The sequence below is a fragment of the Mastomys coucha genome, unplaced genomic scaffold (assembly GCF_008632895.1).
Source record: "Mastomys coucha isolate ucsf_1 unplaced genomic scaffold, UCSF_Mcou_1 pScaffold23, whole genome shotgun sequence".
Taxonomy (NCBI): domain Eukaryota; kingdom Metazoa; phylum Chordata; class Mammalia; order Rodentia; family Muridae; genus Mastomys; species Mastomys coucha.
In genome coordinates this window covers 100,227,698-100,248,769 of record NW_022196906.1, presented here as the reverse complement: position 1 = coordinate 100,248,769, position 21,072 = coordinate 100,227,698, and the positions used below count along the sequence as shown (strand labels likewise).

At 44.5% G+C, this 21,072-nt stretch overlaps 1 protein-coding gene and 1 long non-coding RNA gene across 2 annotated transcripts; one reads left to right on the top strand and one right to left on the bottom strand.

Annotated features, from left to right (window-relative positions):
• Positions 1–5,275: 5,275 nt before the first annotated feature.
• LOC116072886 (IQ domain-containing protein F5) lies at positions 5,276–6,701 on the bottom strand. The gene is made up of 2 exons (XM_031344453.1): positions 6,603–6,701; positions 5,276–5,732 (listed from the first exon to the last, which is right to left on the bottom strand). Exons 1-2 carry the CDS (start codon positions 6,604–6,606, stop codon positions 5,290–5,292), a joined length of 447 nt encoding a protein of 148 aa, XP_031200313.1. The 5' UTR covers positions 6,607–6,701; the 3' UTR covers positions 5,276–5,289.
• A 13,152-nt stretch (positions 6,702–19,853) lies between these two features.
• Positions 19,854–21,072, top strand: LOC116072887. The gene is made up of 2 exons (XR_004111578.1): positions 19,854–20,233; positions 20,609–21,072. It is a non-coding gene; the product is annotated as an uncharacterized LOC116072887 (long non-coding RNA).

Genomic DNA, 21,072 nt, shown 5'->3' with positions numbered 1-21,072 from the left:
TTGGGCCGGCATGCTGACGAACTTGTGGGAGGGGTTTTTGCCTCACCTATTCTGTTGGCTTGTAACAGAGGCATTAAATTCAAGATGGCTGAGCAGTCACGACTCCCGTCTAATTTTTTAACCTTCCACGTGGACAGGTATAACTTTGGAAACCCTATTTTTTCCCAAACTCTCTCCTACTGTTGCTTTTCCTTCTAACTCCATTTCCCAGAATAACCCTTTCTTTAACGTTGGCGCTGGTAGCCAACACTCTGGAAGAGTGCTTTCAACCACTGAGCCATCTCTCCAGCCCTCTTGGTAGGTTTGAGGAGCAAAACTAGCTTACTATAATTAATAGCAATTGAGACACCTGCCAAGTTGGAGGTAGCAATAGCAGCCAGTGTCTAAGGGCTAGCAGACAGTCAAGGTCAATGACTAACGCAGCCAGAGTCAGACATGGACAAAGAGGAGGACTCACCACCCCTCCTGGAGGGATGGCACATGATCGTCTCCTTGTGGGCCAGAGGGACATTCACAGAGTGCAGGGGACTCCACTGTCTACCCGTGATAGCACAGAGGACAAACCACAGAGCTTCCCTCAGCTTTTGCCCAGTTTCTGCCATAGCCCTGTAAAGACCCCTAAACCAGGAAATTCAATAGCGGTTAACCTCTGTGAAAACTCCTCCCAGGATTCAGAGTATTTCACTTTCCCTCAGTTTCCTACTTTTCTGTAACTCTAATAAAGCTTGCTTGTGCCTTTCATACTCCCACATGTGTCCAAGTCGGTTGTCTTCACTGGCCTAAGACCGCAAACTCAGAGCCACCGTCCCAGATTGACCTTTGGGGAGCATGAGTGTCCAGCACCCTAGGTACTTGGGTCACATGTAACTGGGCTATAAAATGTCTCACCACACTCAAAAACCCAACCATACATCAAAGTGCTTGTCTATCCTGATCAAACAAAATTTAAGTCAAGAAAGTAAGGATAAACACAAAAATTCATCAGAAAAAGAGGACTTGCCAAATTCAACATCTGTTCATGATAAAAATTCTCAAGTGTTTTAGAAACCTGATGGGGGGGATCTATGAGAACCCTGCAACTACCATAATTGTAAAAGCACCCTCCAACCTACCCCCACCCCCTCGAGACCGCAATTGAGAGAAGATCTACCCTCAAAAGCTTCTGTTCAACAGTGTGCTGGAAATTCTAGCCAATGCAATTAGTCAGAGAAATGATGGGCAGACAGGAGAGGAGAAAGCAGAACTGCTCGTATTTACAGATCAAGATGTCAGATCTGAGAATCTAAACACAAATGAGAATCCACCCAAAGAAACAGACTTGGGAAGCGGGCTACTTCCACTGGTAGAGTGCAAGGCCAGCATGCAAATAGAGCAAGACTTGATGGTGCGTGCCTGTAATTCCAACACTTGGGAAGTAGAGGCTGTGGGGTCAGAAGTTTAAGGGCATCCTTAGCGATATAGTGAGTTCAAGACTAGCACTGAGCTGCTCGAGACTCTATCCAGAAAGGAAGGGGGGAAAGAGGGCGGAACAGGAAGGGAAAGGGGGAGAGAAAGAAGGAAAGGAAAGAAGGGAGAAAAGGAAAATTAAATTTGGATAATCACTTGACAGTAAATACAGATCTATATACTGAAAATTTTTAAATAGTGATATAAAACACCAAAGGCCAGCACAGTCAGTGAGGGACAGTGGGTTCACAAGCTAAATGAGAGCAGAGCGGAGATGCTACTTACTGAATTTAGCGATTAACCTGAGATGCAGGTTCAATTCACTCGCTATGGAGGTCAGGTCATCTGGCTTGGTAACAGGCACTGTATCCACTGAGCCACCTTGCCAACCTACACATGTTTAGTTTTTGTTGTTTTGTTTTAACTTTTTGATACAATTTTAAGTTCACAGTAAATTGACAGCACAGAGACTCCACCTACCATCCCTGTCCCCAAAGGCTCCTAGCCTCCCTCATTATCGGCACCCCAACAAGAACAGCTCATTTGTATCATAAGCCCACAAGCTGACACCAATCTCACCCAAAGTGTGTACTGTCCATTGCTACGTGCTCTCAGATTTGCCATGGATTCACCATTATGGACTCACGAATAATAGTTTAAAAACATTCCTTTTTAAAAACATTCCTATGTGCTCAGCTAGGTGTGCACACTTGTAATCCCAGCCCTCAGGGGCTAGAGGATTGCAAGTTCAAATCCAGCCTGAGCTACATACTCCTCCCTCCTCAACCCCTAAAAAGCCAACCCGTCACTGACATTCATTTGTTCTCTCCATAGTGTGAGTTTGTTTATTTGTTTTTTAACCAGAATGCTACTTAGCTGGAAGCACACAGGATCTAGCCTTTCAGGTTGGTTTCTTTCCTTGAGTAACATGCATGTAAGTTCTTTCACACGTTATCATGACTCACTCCCTTTAACACCACCTAATCTACCACTGAAAGGCTGGAGAATCTTAGAATTTAAAATGAAGGCATTTAATACAAATGTATGGTGTATAACCTTTACCTAAAAGGACATGGAGGGCCACTGTAGCCAGCCAGAAATATAAAATAGCCAGTTCCAGGAACCCAGAGCCTCAGGGCTCTGGTTCCCGATACCTGCCCCTCCTGAATGATCCACAATGAGGGTGGAACTAAGAATGAAGGTCTAATGGTTTATGAGACTCTCTACCCTGTGGACCAGTAGATGAAGATTACATTCCTAGAATGAATGTGTTCCCCTCCCTAACTGAATACCTTGGGTTGGGTCCCTCTGAAAGTTTCCACTGTTTATGTTCTGTTTCCTTGGTAACCCTCTCCCTGCCCCTAGCTTATGGTTTTTCCTTAAATACCCGACACTTCTTGTGTTCGGGGTCAAACTCTGGCCAGCATGGTCACGAGATCGACCCCGGGGTCTAACTCCTCTGACTGGCAAGGTCATGAGGTTGACCCCAGTACCGGTATCCCCAATAAACCTCATGTGATTGCAGCAAGTTTGGTCTCTCGTGAGTCATTGGGTGGTCGCGTCATCCTGAGACTTGAGTAAGGATCTCCCCAGTTCTGGGGGTCTTTCACCACCTGAGGGGCATACTACTGTTGGGGTCCAAGAATTACCTCACAAAACACACAAACATCGATTTCAGTCAGACTTGGATAGTTTATTGAGCATATGCCCCAAGACTGGTCAACCAGAACCATGGTCCAGATTCAGATATGGAACCATGACCCCAAGTTAAGATCCTACAGGGTTTTTAAGCCCAAAACCCACAAACATCTGTGCCAAGTTATTTCACCAATAAGGATTTAGGGATAGGGGATTTCCTTAGGAACATGTCTTTCTTGTACATTTGTCCTGCTCCCATTGGTTGGGGTATTCAACTGTGGCAGGGGACTCATTTTGTCTAATATTCATGTCTTAACTTGCCAACCAGAATGTCAGAATGTCTCTTTCTGCCAAGGAGGATGTCAGCTTCCAGGGAACTTAAACTTTCCTGGACCACTACTCAAAATGTAAGTCTTATTCCAAATGGTTTCTTATATTGGTGCAGGTGTCTCTCTTATGTTGGGGTCCATCCCAGGGGCAGCTTATACCATAAAAGCTTATACACAGGTGCAGAAGTCACTGTTGGGTGGTTGGTTTGGGTCCAAGTTTATTGTGGGTAACTATACAAAAGAGTTCTACTAACTTCTATCATGATTTGTTTCCAAGGGCACAGAATTTAACAGACCATATAATCAATCTTGGCATTAGAAAGTTTCCTAGTAACAGCAGAAACATATGAGAAAGTTTCCTTATAATGAATGGCAGGCTAGCCATATAACAGTTACCAAGGCCTTGACATTTTGCCTAGGCCTTAATGTAGGCCTTAACAAATACGGTTTATTCAACCCCTCCTGTGCCTAAGGACATCTCAGATGTTTGCAGATTTGGGCAGTTATGGGTGAAGCTTCTGTAATCACACATGCCCAGGGTTTTATGGGGATGTAAGTTTTCCATTCCTTTGTGTGCACACCGAGGAACCTTTAGCTACCAAGAGGACCTGCATTCAAGGCCAGTCACATGGTGAGACTTGTTTTCAAAAAGCAAACAAACTCACAACTAGGTGTGGTCCTGTTTACCTATAATCCTAGCACTGGAGGGATGGGGCAGGAAGAGGTTCTGAGGTTCAAGTTCACCCTTAACTACATAATGAGTTTAAGGATAGCCTGTGTACATGTGCGTGAACATGCACGCAAGCATGCAAACACTATACACACATGCACACACACAGATACCACACACTTACACATATGCCTGAAAATACTACACACATACACCCCACACACACATAAACCACACACACATGCAATACACACAGACACACAGAGACACACATTCATATACCATACACACACATATGCATATACCACATACACATGCATAAATCATACACTATACCACACAAGCACATACACACACCACACACACACTTATGCATGCAGGCAAACACTATATACACATACCACACACACACCTGCAACACACAGACACACAGACACACTTCCTACATCATACACACACACACATGCATATACCACATGCACACATGCATACATCACACACTACACCACACAAGCACACACACATACTTGCATAGAGCAGACACACAGGTTTTGGGGGGTTTGTTTTTTTAAAGAAAGAAAAAGGCTATTTGCCCATCTGGGTCCATAGGCACATTTTTCAAATAGCCAAAAGGCAGAGGGACATATATCAATCAACAGATGAACACCAGGCAGTCTGTGCATTCTCTGGGCTATTATTCAACTTTTAAACCTACTTTTAAATGGTGAGTTCGTGTCATATTTTCACCATGATTTTTAAAATGTCTTAAAATTTTATAGCAAACACAAAACCCCCAAATATAGGCTTCCATGTTGCGTTGTCAAGTGAGCCCATCTGAGTTCTAGATACCTGACAACCCTGAAATCTTAATGCCCCTCCCCACGCAGACATTGCTAATCCACCCCAGATCCTTATTCCTCACTGAGGCTCCTTCTCATTAGTGTCCCTCAGAGCTGATTTGCCAGGCACTAGTGTGATTAAAGTCATGTTGGGCCAGGCAGTAGTGGCGCACGCCTTTAATCCCAGCACTTGGGAGACAGAGGCAAGTGGATTTCTGAGTTCAAGGCCAGCCTAGTCTACAGTTTACAGCCAGGGCTATAAAACAACAACAACAACAACAACAACAACAAAAAGCCATGTTGGTCCTAATAGTGACTTGGAAATCTTTCTGATAAAGAGCAGAGATTAGGGGTATTGCAGACCTGATCACTCTTTTATTGGTAGGGTTATGCATTGTTCCACCTTACAAGCCTCTGAGCCCAGGGAAATTTCAAGTTGGATATTCAGTTGGTTTTCTTTGATCTCATAGTTCCCCCGAATAAAGCCACGAGTGTGACAACTATGCCAACGCCAATAAATCTGGATGATGCGAACAGCATTCAGTAAACGACAGTACCGATGGCGAATGTGCCACATTCTGAAACAGGACTGCAGTTTGACTACTGCCCAAGTTTTTCGAGTATATAACTCCAGAGCCATCCGTCGTTTCTTCCCTTGCACCGTTATCATTATCTTTCTCCACCAACACTGAATGATCCATGCACTGAGGGCGGCGTGCAGCAATGAGCGTCGCAGCAGCGTGCCACGCCACCATGCTTGGATGTGCACAGCTGCAGATGTTTCCGTCATGGCAGTAGTCTCTTTTGGGCCTTGCAAGAGAGAACAGACCACTTAGGACACTTAGGGAGTTCAGGGTGAGCCAGACAGGAATCCTGATTCCCTATCTAGAAAGTTCAAGAGCTGCAGAACCTGGCAGGGCCACAGATGCACCCTGGAGACCAGCTAAACTGACCTGCCTGTGGTGCATGCCAGTTAATCAGCATGAATACATCAACCTGACATCTGAGTTTCTGGACATGGGCCTGTTGTGATAATAATTTAAAACTCTCTTTCCGTATTTGGGAAGAAAGTAGGAGAGAAGGTAAGAGGGTTTTCCCTGGTGCCGAATCAATAAGACTCAGCTTTTGGCCTGTGTGTGTGTGTGTGTGTGTGTGTGTGTGTGTGTGTGTGTGTGTGTGTGTGTTCAAGACAGGGTCTCATTATGCAGCCCTGGCTGTCCAGTAACAGACTGGCCTTGAACTCTGCCTGCCTCTGCCGCCTCTCCAAGTGCTGGGATTAAAGCTGTGGGCCACACACCCAGCTAGTTATGGCCTTTGTTATAAATCCCTTCCTGTGGTAACTAGGAGACACTTACTATGATTTGATCAAGTGTATTCAACCTTTGTGAATAACTTTGTCACCTACTAAGTTCACACAAAAAAAAAAACAGAAAACAGAAAATAAAAACAAAAACAACACACAACTGAGTTACAAAACAAAATTAATCACATGCATAAACCTCTTAACACTTTAAGGAAGTTTACAACTTTATATTGGGCCACATTCCTAACTAGCCTCATTTGCAGGCTGCACATGGTGGACCATTCCATTCCTGGATAGATCAATCTCTTATAAAACATTCAATCCCCTGAGTTAGGCATGAATGGTTAAACCCCCCTCATCTGAATTCTATGAATTACCCATGGTTAGGGGCTAGATGTTCCCATCACCCTCCGGTCTGCTCTCCTATCTCTGATCCAGCAGAGAGAGTATATAGGAAAGGGTGATGATGTCATAAGGGTGCCTATGACACAGGCACCAGGATGGCTTCCAACAACCAACATTCTCAGCACCTGTGTCGTGTGTCACTGGCTATGATGGGAGAGTCTAATACACCCACATACAAATCCACATAACCCCCATCTTTATACCACTCAAATCTACTTGCTTCCCACAGTGTTTTCACTCCTTCAGAAAGCTTTTTGGGGGCTGAAGAGATATGGTCCAATAGTTAAGAGCCCTGGGCGATGCTCCAGGGGACCTGGGTTCAGTGCCCAGCATCCACTTGGTGGCTCACAACTGTTCCAGAGAACCCAAAGTCCTCTCCCAGATTCCGTAAGCACTATACACATGGTGCACAGACATACGTGTAGGCAAATATTCATAAGCATAAAATAAGAATAAATCTTTTTTTAATAGCATCTTTGAGCTAGGAAGAGAGTTCAGATATTAGGGTGATAGCTGTGTAAGCTTTGATCCTCAGAACCTGCATAAAATAACTGGGCTCAGTAGCATGTGTTTGTAACCCCAGGGCCTCAGATGTAGAGGAGGCTGAGGGATGCCTGCGCTTTCTAACCAATCAGCTAGTCTGCTCTGTGAGCTCCAGGCAATGAGACCTCTTGTATCAAAATTAAAAAAAAAAAAAAAAAAAAAAAAAAAGTGGCTGTCAGCTGAGGAATCATACTGAAAATTGTCCACTAAGACTTCCTCCACAGGCACACAAATACATGTGCACACATGTACCTGCATTAGAGCACATGTATGTGCATGCACACACACACGGAAAACCTTCCATTTCCACACATTAGCTCCTAGATACCTACAGTCCATTAAACACTGAATGCCACATGGCTGGCACCAACTGGTGCCTGAGCTAACGTGCTACAACTCGTAAGTCAAATCTAACCCACAGCCTGAGCCTGTGCGTCCTAAGAAGAGTAGCTTTTACACTTTTTAAGCAGCTAGAACATCACTAAAGAATAGATGCATTTCATGAAGCATAAATGAGCTAGGCCTCGTAACACAGACAGATGGTCCCAGCCACCTAGGAGGCTCAAACTAGGTATATCACAAACCCAGGGCCTTCCTGGGTTATGGGGTGAGTTCAAGGCCAGTTTGGGGAATGTAGTGAGGCTATGTCTCAAAATAAAAAGTAAAAGGAGGTCTGAAGTGGCTCAGTGGCTCAAGTGCTTGCATGTCCTGTGCAAAGCCCTGGGTTCATTCCTCGGGACCACAAGAATTTAAAAAAAAAAAGGAAAATCCAAATGTCTGTCTGTGTTCATAAAGTTTTATTGGAGGACTGTCATGCTTATGCTAAACTATTCGAGATGTACAAAGACAGGTAATAGACTAGATCTGATTCATGAGCACAAGAGAAAATGGAGTGGGGGTGACTGACAGTGAGATCAGAAACCCCATGACAGAAATTTACATGTAAATAAAGAAAATATCTAATGAAAAAAAAAGAAACCCCATGAGATGGTGACACCCCCAGATCAGCTTCGGGGAGACAGATCAGCTTTTTCCAGATGAATTAGGCATTATATATTTTTAGGGAAGTGGGTAGGAATATCCAGGGTGGACAAAGGTCATTCATTAGCAGGAAAAGAAAGTTATTTGAGCAGAAGAGATGGCTCAGTGGTTAAGAGCACTGGCTGCTCTTTCAGAAGACCTGGGTTCAATTCCCAGCACCCACATGGCAGCTCACAGCTGTCTGTAACTCCAGTTCCAGGACATCCAACACCCTCACACAGACAAGCGTGAGAGCAAGACACCAGTGCACACATAATAAAAATTACTTTTAAAAAAAAGAAAGTTGTAAGCTTAAGGCTAGTCAAATTTACTGATAACTATGCCCCCCCTACCCATTTAAAAAAAAAGGAATAAAACATTCTATTGTTATGAAGTTTGTAACCTCTGGGAAAAGAAAATAGACTTGATCCAATTATAATTAAAAATTTTATTGATTAGCTGCTAGCAGGACGAACTATCTCTGAGCCAAATTTGAGAATGCTGTGAGAAGGAAGAATTTTTTCAAAGGGGAAAACCACAAGATCTTCAATTTCTATGCAAGCAAGTAAAAAAAATTGCTCTGTTCTGCCAAGTTTAAGTGTTAAGGCAACTCAAAACAGTGTTTGAGCATCCGCATAAGCAAATTGCAGAAGCAAAAAAAAAAAAAAGTCAGTCATATAACAAATTGTCACAGCTGTATATTCTTGCTTGGGTGGTAGGTGGGGTCACTGAGTCAGCATTACTGGAAACTTTACTGGAAACTTAGCTTCCAGGGACTGGAGTTGGAGACAAACCGCTAATGATTACCAAGATGGGTACCTAGCTTGAAATGGAGTTTCTTTAACCATCACAATGCATCAATGTCAAAGTTAGTTGTCAACTTGACAGAATCTAGATCAGCTGGGAGATGGGTCTCTGGGTGCCATCTCAATTTAGGACAGGCCCATTCCCTAGGCGTGGGCTCCCTAACTGTGTTGATGAGTAAAGGGAACTGAGCATCAATACACCTTGACTCATTGTGTCTTGGTTTTAGATGCAGCGTGGTTGGTTACCAGTGGCTTCACTTGATTTTCGATGCGGTCCAACCAGCAGCTCCAGCCTCTTGCTGCCCTGACCATGATGGACTGTGCCTTGAACTGGAAGCCAAACTAACCTCTTCCGTTCTTGAGTGGCTTTTGTCGGAGATTTTATCATCGTCACAAACAAAGAGACTAAAATAAGGGGCTGGAGAGACAGCTCTGTAGTTAGGAGAACTGGCTGCTTTTCCAAAAGACCTGGGTTTGTTGTGCCAGAGAAATGTTAGTGATTGCCCCAAAACACACACAGGAGCAGATCTGATGCAACTCACAGCAAGGTCTTTATTCTATTCGAGCTAGCTTGCTCCTCCCCAGTGCGCCACCCTCATGCAGGACAATTTGGGAGGGAGGAGCCCCAAATATCTATGGGGGAAGGTTTCATAGTAAGCAGCAAACAGGGAACACGTGTGCAAGCATCTAATTGGAAGGCTATTGTGGTCTTTAACACGATTGACTGGTGCTGACAGTCATATCATAAACTTAACATCTGCTCCCCTCTGCATTGGTGGTCGTTAGGCAGGGGGTGGGCTTGTAACCTGGGGGTGCGGATTTGTTTGGGGAATAATCTGGAGATGTTGGTCTTGTTGAGGGGTAACCTAGAAACCATGGTCTTGTGGGGGGTTAGCCTAGAGACTGGAGCTAGGCTCAGGTTTTGTTGGGGGCAACTTGGGAATTAATGTTGGATACCAGCCTGTTAATGGAGTCTGAACTTAAAAGATTTGGCATCTCAGGTTCAATTCCCAGCACCCACATGGTGACTCACAACCATCTGTAACTTCAATATGCCACCCTCTTCCAGCCTCCAAGGGCATTGCATGCACATCCTATACAGACACACATGCAGGCAAAACACCCATATATATAAAGTAATTAATGATGAAATGTAAAGAAACTAAGAGAAAACAGTATTAATAGATGATGAAAAACCGCCATCTTTCCAGCGTATGGGAAAGCAGTGAGCACAAAGGTTTGAGAACGTTCAGTGGCATATCTCAAGCACCGAAGAATTTTTTCCCAAAACCGAAATGTGAAGATGGGACTGCAGAGAAAATGAATTTCCAACTTGTTCGTGTGCTAACCAAACAAGGAAAGCCGTTGCCCGGTGTGTGCTTAATTAAATCGGCTTGATTGCAGGAGCTGAAGAAATGTGTCCAGAGAAAACAAACAGTGTTGTTAGCCTTCCAAAGAAAATAGCTGCTCAGAGAACTGAAGGCACGAGGGGAAACATCAGTCATCAACTTCCCAACAAGAAGGTTTTCAAGTGGCTCTCTTTGGCTCTTAATGAGTTGACAGACGTACCAGTACAGACCGGTTGCTGTTACTGACAGGGCAAACACCAGCTTGGAAGTGGCTGAGAATGCGCCTCTATAAATAGTATGTAGGAAACAAATAGATGTGAGAATATCTGTTGAAAAAGTCAAGGGGAAGAAAACTCAGCAGCACTTGACATGGACTCTTCCTAGAAATGATAAGCCTAATAGAACTGAAAATAGGAGCGGGACAAAGGGGGTGAGGTGGGGTGCTGGGGGTGGGAGGTTGGATAAGCTTGTGAAAGGCCTGGGCTGAGGCTCAAAGACAGAAAGTTTGCCTTGCATGTTCATGTGCAGGGCCCCAGGGGTTTGATCTCACCACCACAGACAGACAAAATTATGCAGTGCTTCTAGCCCATAGCTCCTCACTGTGTCCATATCCATTAATAGATGTGTTATCAATAGATATAAAAATATCCATTAATAGATATGGAAAATCATGGAACCTTCTGCCTTGCCTGTCACTAGCAAACTACTAGGCATTGTCGATTTAGCCATCGTGGATTCCACAAATGATTGTCAAATTGTTAGGATTTTACTGCTGTGAACAGACACCATGACCAAGGCAACTCTTATAAGACCAACATTTAATTAGGATTATTTAAAGATTCAGAAATTCTGTCCATTATCATCAAGGCAGGATCACGGCAGCATCCAGGCCGGCATGGTGGAGGAGGAGCTGAGAATTCTATATCTTTATCTGAAGGCTGCTAGCAGAATACTAACTTCCAGGCAGTTAGGTCGAGGTTCTTAAAGCCCATGCCCACAATGACACACCCACTCTAACAAGGCCACACCCACTCCAACAAGGCCACACCTACCCCAACAGGCCACACCTCCAGGTAGTGCCACTCTCTGGGCCAACCACTTTCAAACCATCACAGAAATCAAAGCGGGATGAGCTGACTTACCACAGGCTTCCGAGGCTTAACTCTAAGAATAGTTGACTGAACTAAGATTCCAACTTTCCAAATGAGAAAATCTATTTGCAGTTACAGTATCAAACCCTGACCAGCCCTGAAGAGAAGCTGTGTTCTGCTGCCTTTGTGTCTCTTTTCCTTTGGGAGAGTTTTGTTTTGTTTCGTTTTTTTGGATTTTTTTTTTTTAATTAGCATGAGTGGGGCTGGAGAACTGGCTCAGTGGTTAAGAGAACTGACTGTTCTTCCAGAAGTCCTGAGGTCAATTCCCAGCAACCACATGGTGGCTCACGACCACCTATAATGAGTCCCAATTCCCTCTTCAGGTGTATCTGAAGACAGCAACAGTGTATTCACATATATAAAATAAATAACTCTTTAAAAAAAATGATCATGGGAAGATGGCTCAGGGTTAAAAAAGTGTTGGCTGGCCAGGTGGTGGTGGCACACGCCTTTAATCCCAGCATTTGGGAGGCAGAGGCAGGCAGATTTCTGAGTTTGAGGCCAGCCTGGTCTATGGATTGAGTTCCAGGACAGCCAGGGATACACAGAGAAACCCTGTCTCGGAAAAAAAAAAATAAAAGTGTCGGCTGCTCTTCGAGAGGGCCTAGGTTCAGTTCCTAGCACCCACATGGCAGCTCACAACTGTCTGTGACTCCAGGGGACCTGACACCTCTTCAGGCTTCCACAGGCATTTCATGAATGCGGTGTGCAGATATACATGCAGGCAAAACATCCAGATACATAATAAAATAAATCTTATTTTTAAAGTTATAAAAATATATAAGAAAATATGATTAGTATGCAAAGTAATGGGTTTCCTTTTGACGTGTTCATACATACTTTGTTCTTGAGCGTGCATGTGTGTGTGTGTGTCTGTGCATGTTTCTGTGTATAGGGGCATATGTGTGTGTATCAGATGTACATGTATGTATAGAAGCTGTGGGTCAACCTTAGGTATAATTCCTCAGAAGCTGTCCCCTCCTCCGATTGTGTTGTTGCTGTTTAATTGGGTTTTGGGTTGTTTTGATTTTTTGTTGGTTTGATTTGTGGGGTTTTGGGGAGGGGGTTGTCTTTGGTTTTGTTTTTTTGGTTTTTCGAGACAGTGTTTCTCTGTGTAGCCCTGGCTGTCCTGGAACTCACTCTGTGGACCAGGTTGATTTGTGTTTTTTAAAGATTTATTTGTGTATAAGAGTGTTTTCTCTGCATATACAACTGCACACCAAAAGGGCCTCCTATGGGCCTACAGTCATAGATGGTTGTAAGCCACCATGTGGGTGCTGGGAATTGAACCCAGGACTTCTGGAAGAGCAGCCAGTGAGCCATCTCTCCAACCCCTGGTTTTGTTTTGTTTTGTTTAAACAGTTTCACAGGGTAGCCCTGGCTGACCCGGAACTTGCCACATAGAGCAGGATGGCTTGAGACTCAGAGATTCACCTATGCCTGTCTCCAAAGTGCTGGGATCAAAGGTGTGGATTTATACCTTGCCTATGGCTCCCCCATTCCGTGTGTGTGTGTGTGTGTGTGTGTGTGTGTGTGTGTGTGTGTGTGTGTGTGTGACACTGGGGAGTCAGCACTCTACTTCCACCTTGTTGAGACAGGGTTTCTCTGTTTCTACCATGCTGCATGCTCTCAGCTGACCTATGAACTTCTACAAAATTCTCCACTCTCTGCCTCCCATAGGGATACCGGGATTGCAGATGCACACTAGTACATTTGGCTTTTTTACACGGGGGTGGAACTCAGGTTGTCAGGTTTGCCCGGCCAACACTTTTATGTGCTGAGCCATCCCCAGCACCCCTACCCCAACTCCCATTCCTACTGGACCCTTCCCTTCCCCAGCAGACCCTCTTGTTTCATGTCACATATATTCTAGTCCCCTCTTCTTCCTTTTTAAGGGTTTTTCCTCTGGGGCTGGAGAAATGGCTCACTGGTTAAGAGCACTGACTACTCTTCCAAAAGGACCAGGATCAATCCCCAGCAGCTCACGACCATCTGTCACTCTGATTCCAGGGGATTCAGTGTTGCCTTCTGGCCTCTGCCAGCACCAGGCACAGACATACATGCAGGCAAAATCCCCATACATACAAAATAATAACTAATAGTGAAGATGTTTTTCTTCTCCCAGGTCTTTGTGTTTCTTGATGAATTAAACACAAAATTTAAAAGTAAAACCATGAAAAAAAAGAAAAGAAAAAGGAAATCCTGGCTGGAGAGATGACTCAGTGGTTAAGAGCACTGACTGCTCTTTCAGAAGTCCTGAGTTCAATTCCCAGCAACCACATGGTGGCTCACAACCATTTATAATGAGATCTAGTGTGCAAGCATTAATGCAGGCAGAACACTGTGTACATAATAAGTTTAAAAAAAAAACAAAACATCTGGGCGGTGATAGCGCATGCCTATAATCCCAGCACTTGGGAGGCAGAGGCAGGTGGATTTCTGATTTCAAGGCCAGCCTGGTCTACAGAGTGAGTTCCAGGACAGCCAGGGCTACACAGAGAAACCCTGTCTCAAAAAAAAAAAAATCTGTCAGTGTTTTTTTTTCATAAGTATTGCAGTTTTCCTCTTAACCCAACTAGTTCCCAAATAATTGAGACTAGACTATTATATTTATTTAACAAGCTTTAAGGGCACAACAACTGAGCAATATTACTCTGTTTTAATCCTCTATGCTAACCTGGCTACCTCCCAGCCAAGATCCTCATGATTCTTGTATTTTATGACTTCCTCTGCTCCAAGTATCTCTCCAGTTGTCTCTCTTGGACTCTGTCCTGGTGACAAACCCCCACTTCCTCTCTCTCCTTCCCCTCCCCTGGTTAGGAGGAACTCTTCCCCTATTCTCTCCCCTGCTCAGTCATTCGCTGATCAGCAAGCTTTATTGACCAATCAAGTAATAATTAGGGAGCAATGTTTATACAACATTGAGAAAGAAGACTCACAGACTAAGGATTGCAACCAAATATAGGGACATAGAAATCACCATTTGAATATTCATGGTGTCTTTACACAATGTACAATAACATTATGCCTACACATGGGAGCTAGAGAGATGGTTCAGTGGTTAAGAGCAATGGCTGTTCTTTCAGAGGACCCAGGTTCAATTCCCAGCACCAACAGGGCAGCTCACAACTGTCTATATCTCCAAATACAGGGGATCTGGCACCCTCATACATACATGTACTAGTGAACATAAAAATAATCTTTATGGGGAACAAAATAGCAAAACCACTGTGCTTGTAGCTAATATTTGCACTCTGGTGAAGTCATAATAGAAAGAAGTAATTTTGAATCCCAAGGATATCAAGCTTCACTGCATACATCCTGTGTTATTGAAAATTGAAACAAGGAAGACATCCACTTGTACACAAATCTGCACTGAATATATTCTGAGCTCAGATTATAGGTACAGTAGCCACGGCTTGTCAGTTTCCCCATGCAAATATGAGGATGATTTCCATATGTCTAGATACATTTATCAAGCAAATGAAGAGCAACCACCCACATTCCAGATGGAAATTATCCATGCTACGGTAACACATTTAAGGGAAATATCAAGAGAGGAATCTAATAGAGCTCTGTAACTGTCTCCCAAGTGATGAATATTCTCAATAAGGATAGTATGCTCATAGGTGTGTATCAGGGTTTGGCAGGGCCAAATATCTTACACAGTAGCTGTATTGTGAAAAAAAATTCAAAGGTAAAAATATGTAATATTTCATTAAAGACAAGCATTTCCTTTTTAATTATTTCTTCCTTTCTTCCTTTCTTCCTTTCTTCCTTTCTTTCTTTCTTTCTTTCTTTCTTTCTTTCTTTCTTTCTTTCTTTCTCTCTTTTGTTTTTGTTTGTTTGTACGGTTGGTTGGTTGATTGGTTTGGTTTTTGAGACAGGGTTTCTCTGTATAGCCCTGGCTGTCCTGGAACTCACTTTGTAGCCCAGGCTGGTTTTGAGTTCAGAGATTCCCCCAACCTCAGCCTCCTGGGGGCTAGGATTACAGGGGTGTGCCATCCTTCCTGGCACAAGACAAGCATTTTCTATATATTTTTTTCCTGTTGTTTTAGGGTTTTGTTTTTTCTTTTTAAAAAGAGTCTCATCAAGCTCAGCTGGCCTTGAACTTGCTATGTAGCAAAAATGACCCTGAGCTTCCTGCCTCCATCATCCAAGTTCTGGGTTTACAGGCATAAACCATCACATCCAACTTTGCAATTGATTATGAGAAAGGAAACATGAACTTTCACCTTCCATACACACATAAGTTCAATGTTGTCAATGATCACAGTAACTTACAATGATGGGGTTTCAAACGTTGAAATCATATATCTGATATAAAGCCCACTTAGTTATGGTATATGTATGGGCTTGCAGAATATAGCACAGACTTTATATTTAGTATATGCTGTTAAGTTAGACTTGCTAATATTTTATTGACTTTTATTTCCTTTTGTGTCCATGAGGTATATTAGTAATTTTGTATTTTTGTATTATCCTCATTTGGACTTGATATGAAGGTATGTTAGTTAATTTTCCATCAATATAATAATATGCTTCAGGCAATTTATTCTTTTATAAGTTCACTCAGGTCTGGAGCAATGTCTCAGCAATTAACACCCCTTGATGCTCTTCCAGAGAACCCCCATCAGACAGCTCACCACTGCCTACCCCTCACCAGAGAACCCACATCACGCAGCTCACCACCGCCTACCCCACATCAGACAGCTCACCACTGCCTACCCCTCTCCAGAGAACTGACATCAGACAGCTCACCACCGTCTACCCCTCTCCAGAGAACCCCCATCAGACAGCTCACCACTGCCTACCCCTCACCAGAGAACCCACATCACACAGCTCACCACCACCTACCCCTCTCCAGAGAACTGACATCAGACAGCTCACCACCACCTACCCCTCTCCAGAGAACCCACATCAGACAGCTCACCACTGCCTACCCCTCTCTCTCTCCAGGGATCCAACCCCCTCTTGTCTTTGCAGGCATCTGCGTACACATGCTCATACATACACATGAAAAAGCATTACTAATCCCACAACAGACATGTGATAGTCAAGACAGACTAAATCCCAGCACTTGGGAGGCAGAGGCAGAGGCAGGCAGATCTGTGAGTTCCAGGACACCCAGGGCTACATAGAGAAACCCTGTGTTGCGGGTAGAGAGACTCTGGGGATAGCCCAGTCTCCCCTTGCTCTCTGCTGCCTCCAGCAACCTCCTGTGTTGGTGTCGTCTGAGACTGCACTCCTGTTTCATAGAAATCTACATGTAGAGAAATCCTGTTTGGTTGTGATGATAAGTCGTAGTTCATCAACGCTTATTGCACCTGAATTTGCTTTGGCCTTAGAGTTAACTCCCCAGAAATACTTTCAGAGACTGGCTGGGGAGATAGCTGAAGCTTTGCTTGCATGAGCATGAAGCCTTGAGATTTATCCCCAGAATTGACATTAAAAAGTCAGGTGTGGCAGTGTGCACCTGTATGGGGGGAGGGAAAGTGCAGAAGGAATAAGAGATCAAGGCTGTCTTAGTCAGGGTTTCTAATTGCTCTGACAAAAACCAGTGACCAAAAGGCAAGTTGGGAAGGAAAGGGTTTTCTAAGCTCACACTTCCACACTGCACTTCATCACCAAAGGAAGTTGGAGCAGGAACTCAAGCAGGGCAGGAACCTGGAGGCTGGAGCTGATGCAGAGGCCATGGAGGGGTGCTGCTTACTGGCTTGCTTCTCCTGGCTTGTCCAGCCTGCTTTCTTATAGAACCCAGGCCACCAACCCAGGGATGGCACCACCCACAGTGGGCTGGGCCCTCCTCCATTGATAACTAGTTGAGAAAATGCCTAACAGCTAGATCTCATAAAGGTATTCCCTTGGGCTGGAGAGATGGTTCAGTGGTTAAGAGCACTGACTGCTCTTCTAGAGGTCCTGAGTTTAACTACCAGCAACCACGTGGTGGTTCGCAACCATCAGTAATGGGATCCAATGCCCTCTTCTGGTGTGTCTGAAGACAGCTACATTGTACTCATATATATATTATGAAATAAGTGTATCTTTTAAAAATGAAGAAGAAAGAAAGAAAGAAAACTGTTTTTTAAAAAGGCATTTCCTGCCAGGCAGTGGTGGTGCACACCTTTAATCCCAGCACTTGGGAGGCAGACGCAGGCAGATTTCTGAGTTCGCGGCCAGCCTGGTCTACAGAGTGAGATCCAGAACAGCCAGGGCTATACAGAGAAACCCTGTCTCGAAAAACAAAAACAAACAAACAAAAAAGGCATTTCCTCAACTGAGGCTCCTTTCTCTGTGACTCTACCTTATTGGTTAACTTGACACACAAAACCAGCCAGTACAAAGGTCATCTTCAGCTAGTCTTGAACTACATGAGACCTTGTCCAAATAAGCTTTACACATCTATATGTATATATATACATACATATATATGACACATTTGGGGTCACTCAGCACTTCTTTTTTAAAAAATATTTATTCGTTATTACATGAAAGTACACTGTAGCTGTCTTCAGACACCCCAGAAGAGGGCATCAGATCTCATTAGGTATGGTTGTGAACCACCAAGTAGTTGCTGGGATTTGAACTCAGGACCTTCAGAAGAGCAGTCAGTGCTCCTACCTGCTGAGCCATCTCACCAGCCCATTGCTCAGCACTTCTTGACCTCTTTCAGAGCACTGGGGTCCCTCCATACCCTTCCCCCACCCTGCACTGATTTGAGAACACCCATGCCGACCTGATACTTATAGGCATACTGACACCTATGCCCCTGGATAGGTAACCTATTTATCTCTTTTCCTCTTGACTACTAAGTATCATATCTTCATCAGTTATGACACTGTGCTGTGGCCAGTGTGGGGCACCATCTGTCTCCATCTTTTGAGAGCCAGTGAGTCTCTTTAGGAATCTTCTCTATCTCCATTCTCAGAGACTCAGCCATGGCTGGAGCCTCTGCACTGTTACTTCTCCTGTTTCGTTTTGTTTTTCTGATCTTTGCACTTCTCTGCCCTTTCGGACTGCAATCCAAGGAGGACTTCCATGGCAAATGTTCCAGTCCTGAACCTACACTTGGTGTGCCTTCTCTGTTGCTCAGCCCAGAAGTTAATGATCTGTCATGCTCCCTTCTAATGGCTCTTTGAAGATGGTTATCTCAAGCCTGACGAAACCTCTTCTAGCCACTCAATCTCTTTAAATCTCTCTCTCAGGGCTGGTGAGATGGCTCAGTGGTTAAGAGCACTGGCTGTTCTTCCAGAGGTTCTGAGTTCAATTCCCAGCAACCACATGGTGGATTACAAACATCTGTAATGGGATCTGATGCCCTCTTCTGACCTGTGGAAGTATATGCAGCAGAACACTCATACATTAAATAAAAATAAATAAATCTTTTTAAAAATCCAGAAAAAAATAAATTTCTCTTTCATTCTCTCTGTCTCTGTCTGTCTATCTGTCTGTCTGTCTGTCTGTCTGTCTCTCTCTCTCTCTCTCTCTCTCTCTCTCTCTCTCTCTCTCTCTCTCTCTCTCGTGTGTATGTGTGTGTGTGTGTGTGTTTGTGTATGTATTTGTGTGTGTGTTTATGAATGGCCTTGCTCATTCATTCTCTCTACTACTGATCTATATCCTACATCCTTTGAAGTTTTTGTTTTGTTTATTTTATATATATGAGAACACTGTAGCTGTCTCAGACACACCAGAAGAGGGTATCAGATTGCTAGAGTTTGGGAAGCAGAGGCAGGTGGGTCTCTGTGGTTTTGAGGCCAGCCTGGTCTACATAATGAGTATCAGGATAGCCTGGGCTATATAGTGAGAACTGTCTCAAATACACACATACATGATAGATAGATAGATAGATAGATAGATAGATAGATATAGATAGATATAGATAGATAGATTAAAATTGATCTACTTTCCACATTTGCCTTCTTTAATAACTATCTATGTTCCTTCCTGTTTTTTAAGTACAATTAGAGATATATTTGTATTATTCATAGTTATACGCATGTTGTATGTGGGGGAGGGATGTGTAGGAAGGCTATGGAGATCAGAGATGGACACTAGGAACTGAACTCTTCTACACCCTAAGCCACTGAGCCTGTTCTGCCCCAGAGATTAGTGTATATTTTCCTGTTGTCCCTCCAAGTGTGAAGAGAAAGGAGGGCAGAGCCCGTGCTCAGCACTCAGGCCTACCATCCGATGGGCATTCTCCCGTGCCACTCAGGCCTATCGTCCGAGCCCGTGCTCAGCACTCAGGCCTACTGTCCGAGCCCTTGCTCAGCACTCAGGCCTACCGTCCGATGGGCATTTTCCCGTGCTCAGCACTCAGGCCTATCGTCCGAGTCCGTGCTCAGCACTCAGGCCTATCATCCGAGCCCGTGCTCAACACTCGGGCCTACCGTCCGATGGGCATTCTCCCGTGCTCAGCACTCAGGCCTATCGTCCGATGGGCATTCTCCCGTGCCACTCAGGCCTATCGTCCGAGCCGTGCTCAGCACTCAGGCTTATCGTCCGAGCCCGTGCTCAGCACTCAGGCCTACCATCCCAGCCCGTGCTCAGCACTCAGGCCTACCGTCCGAGCCCGTGCTCAGCACTCAGGCCTACCATCCGATGGGCATTCTCCCGTGCTCAGCACTCAAGCCTACCGTCCGAGGGGCATTCTCCAGCTTCTCTGAGTGGTTGCTTCCCTGAGGTTTGGGGTGAAGCCTTGAAACACTTAGCCAGCCATCTTACTTTTCTGAAGGTGAATTGATCTGCATAACTGAATGTTTAGTTTTCTCTTGTCCTTTCTTTTTTCTTTTTCCCTCTGCCCCTTCCTGGACAATTTTGAAAGTTACCAAGTTAGGTGGTGTTATTGGAATAGGAAGAGAGTCACATGACTCAGAGCAAATTCCTATGGCAGGTGCTTTAAGGAAGGCACTGCCATGGGAGAAACGACCAGCAGAAAATCCAGGCCACAGGAGGAAGGATCCAAGATCCTATCACTGAAACATGCGTGTGTAGAAACTGCTCTGCGAAGCACTGGCCCCTTCCATGGGCCCACGGGGCAACTATAATGGATACAAGACGAAAGCCTGGCATGTTTACCTTCATTTCCTGTCTGTCTCCTTCCCTTTAGGTCACCTGGTGCCCTCTGCAGGTCAACTGTTAATCCCCCAAAGAGTATCTGAACCATCTCATTCCCTTCAAGGCACAGAAATAAGACTGACCTAAGCTAGCAGTCACTGTAAACTCCATGAGCAGCCAAACCTCCAAGACTGACCAGCCTCAGATGAAGGCTGTTGTCTTTAAGAACAAGGCTGCACCCTGGAGCCCAAGTCACCATCCCTAAGGACTACTTTGCCCCCTCAAGCTAGAAGGACTTCTGCAGAGCGTCTTGTAGGACCAGAGAACCCAGACAAGGATGAAAGAGCCCACACCTAGACCATGCTTAACGATACCTACCTCCTACTCCTTGTCCCAGTCCTACTTAAACCTAGAGTTGGCTCCAGCTCCCCCCAAATGAACTTGCAGCCACTGGGCCCCTTAACTTGTTCCTCTTTGCACTGAAGCCCCATTGAATTAATCTTCCATTTTCTGCCA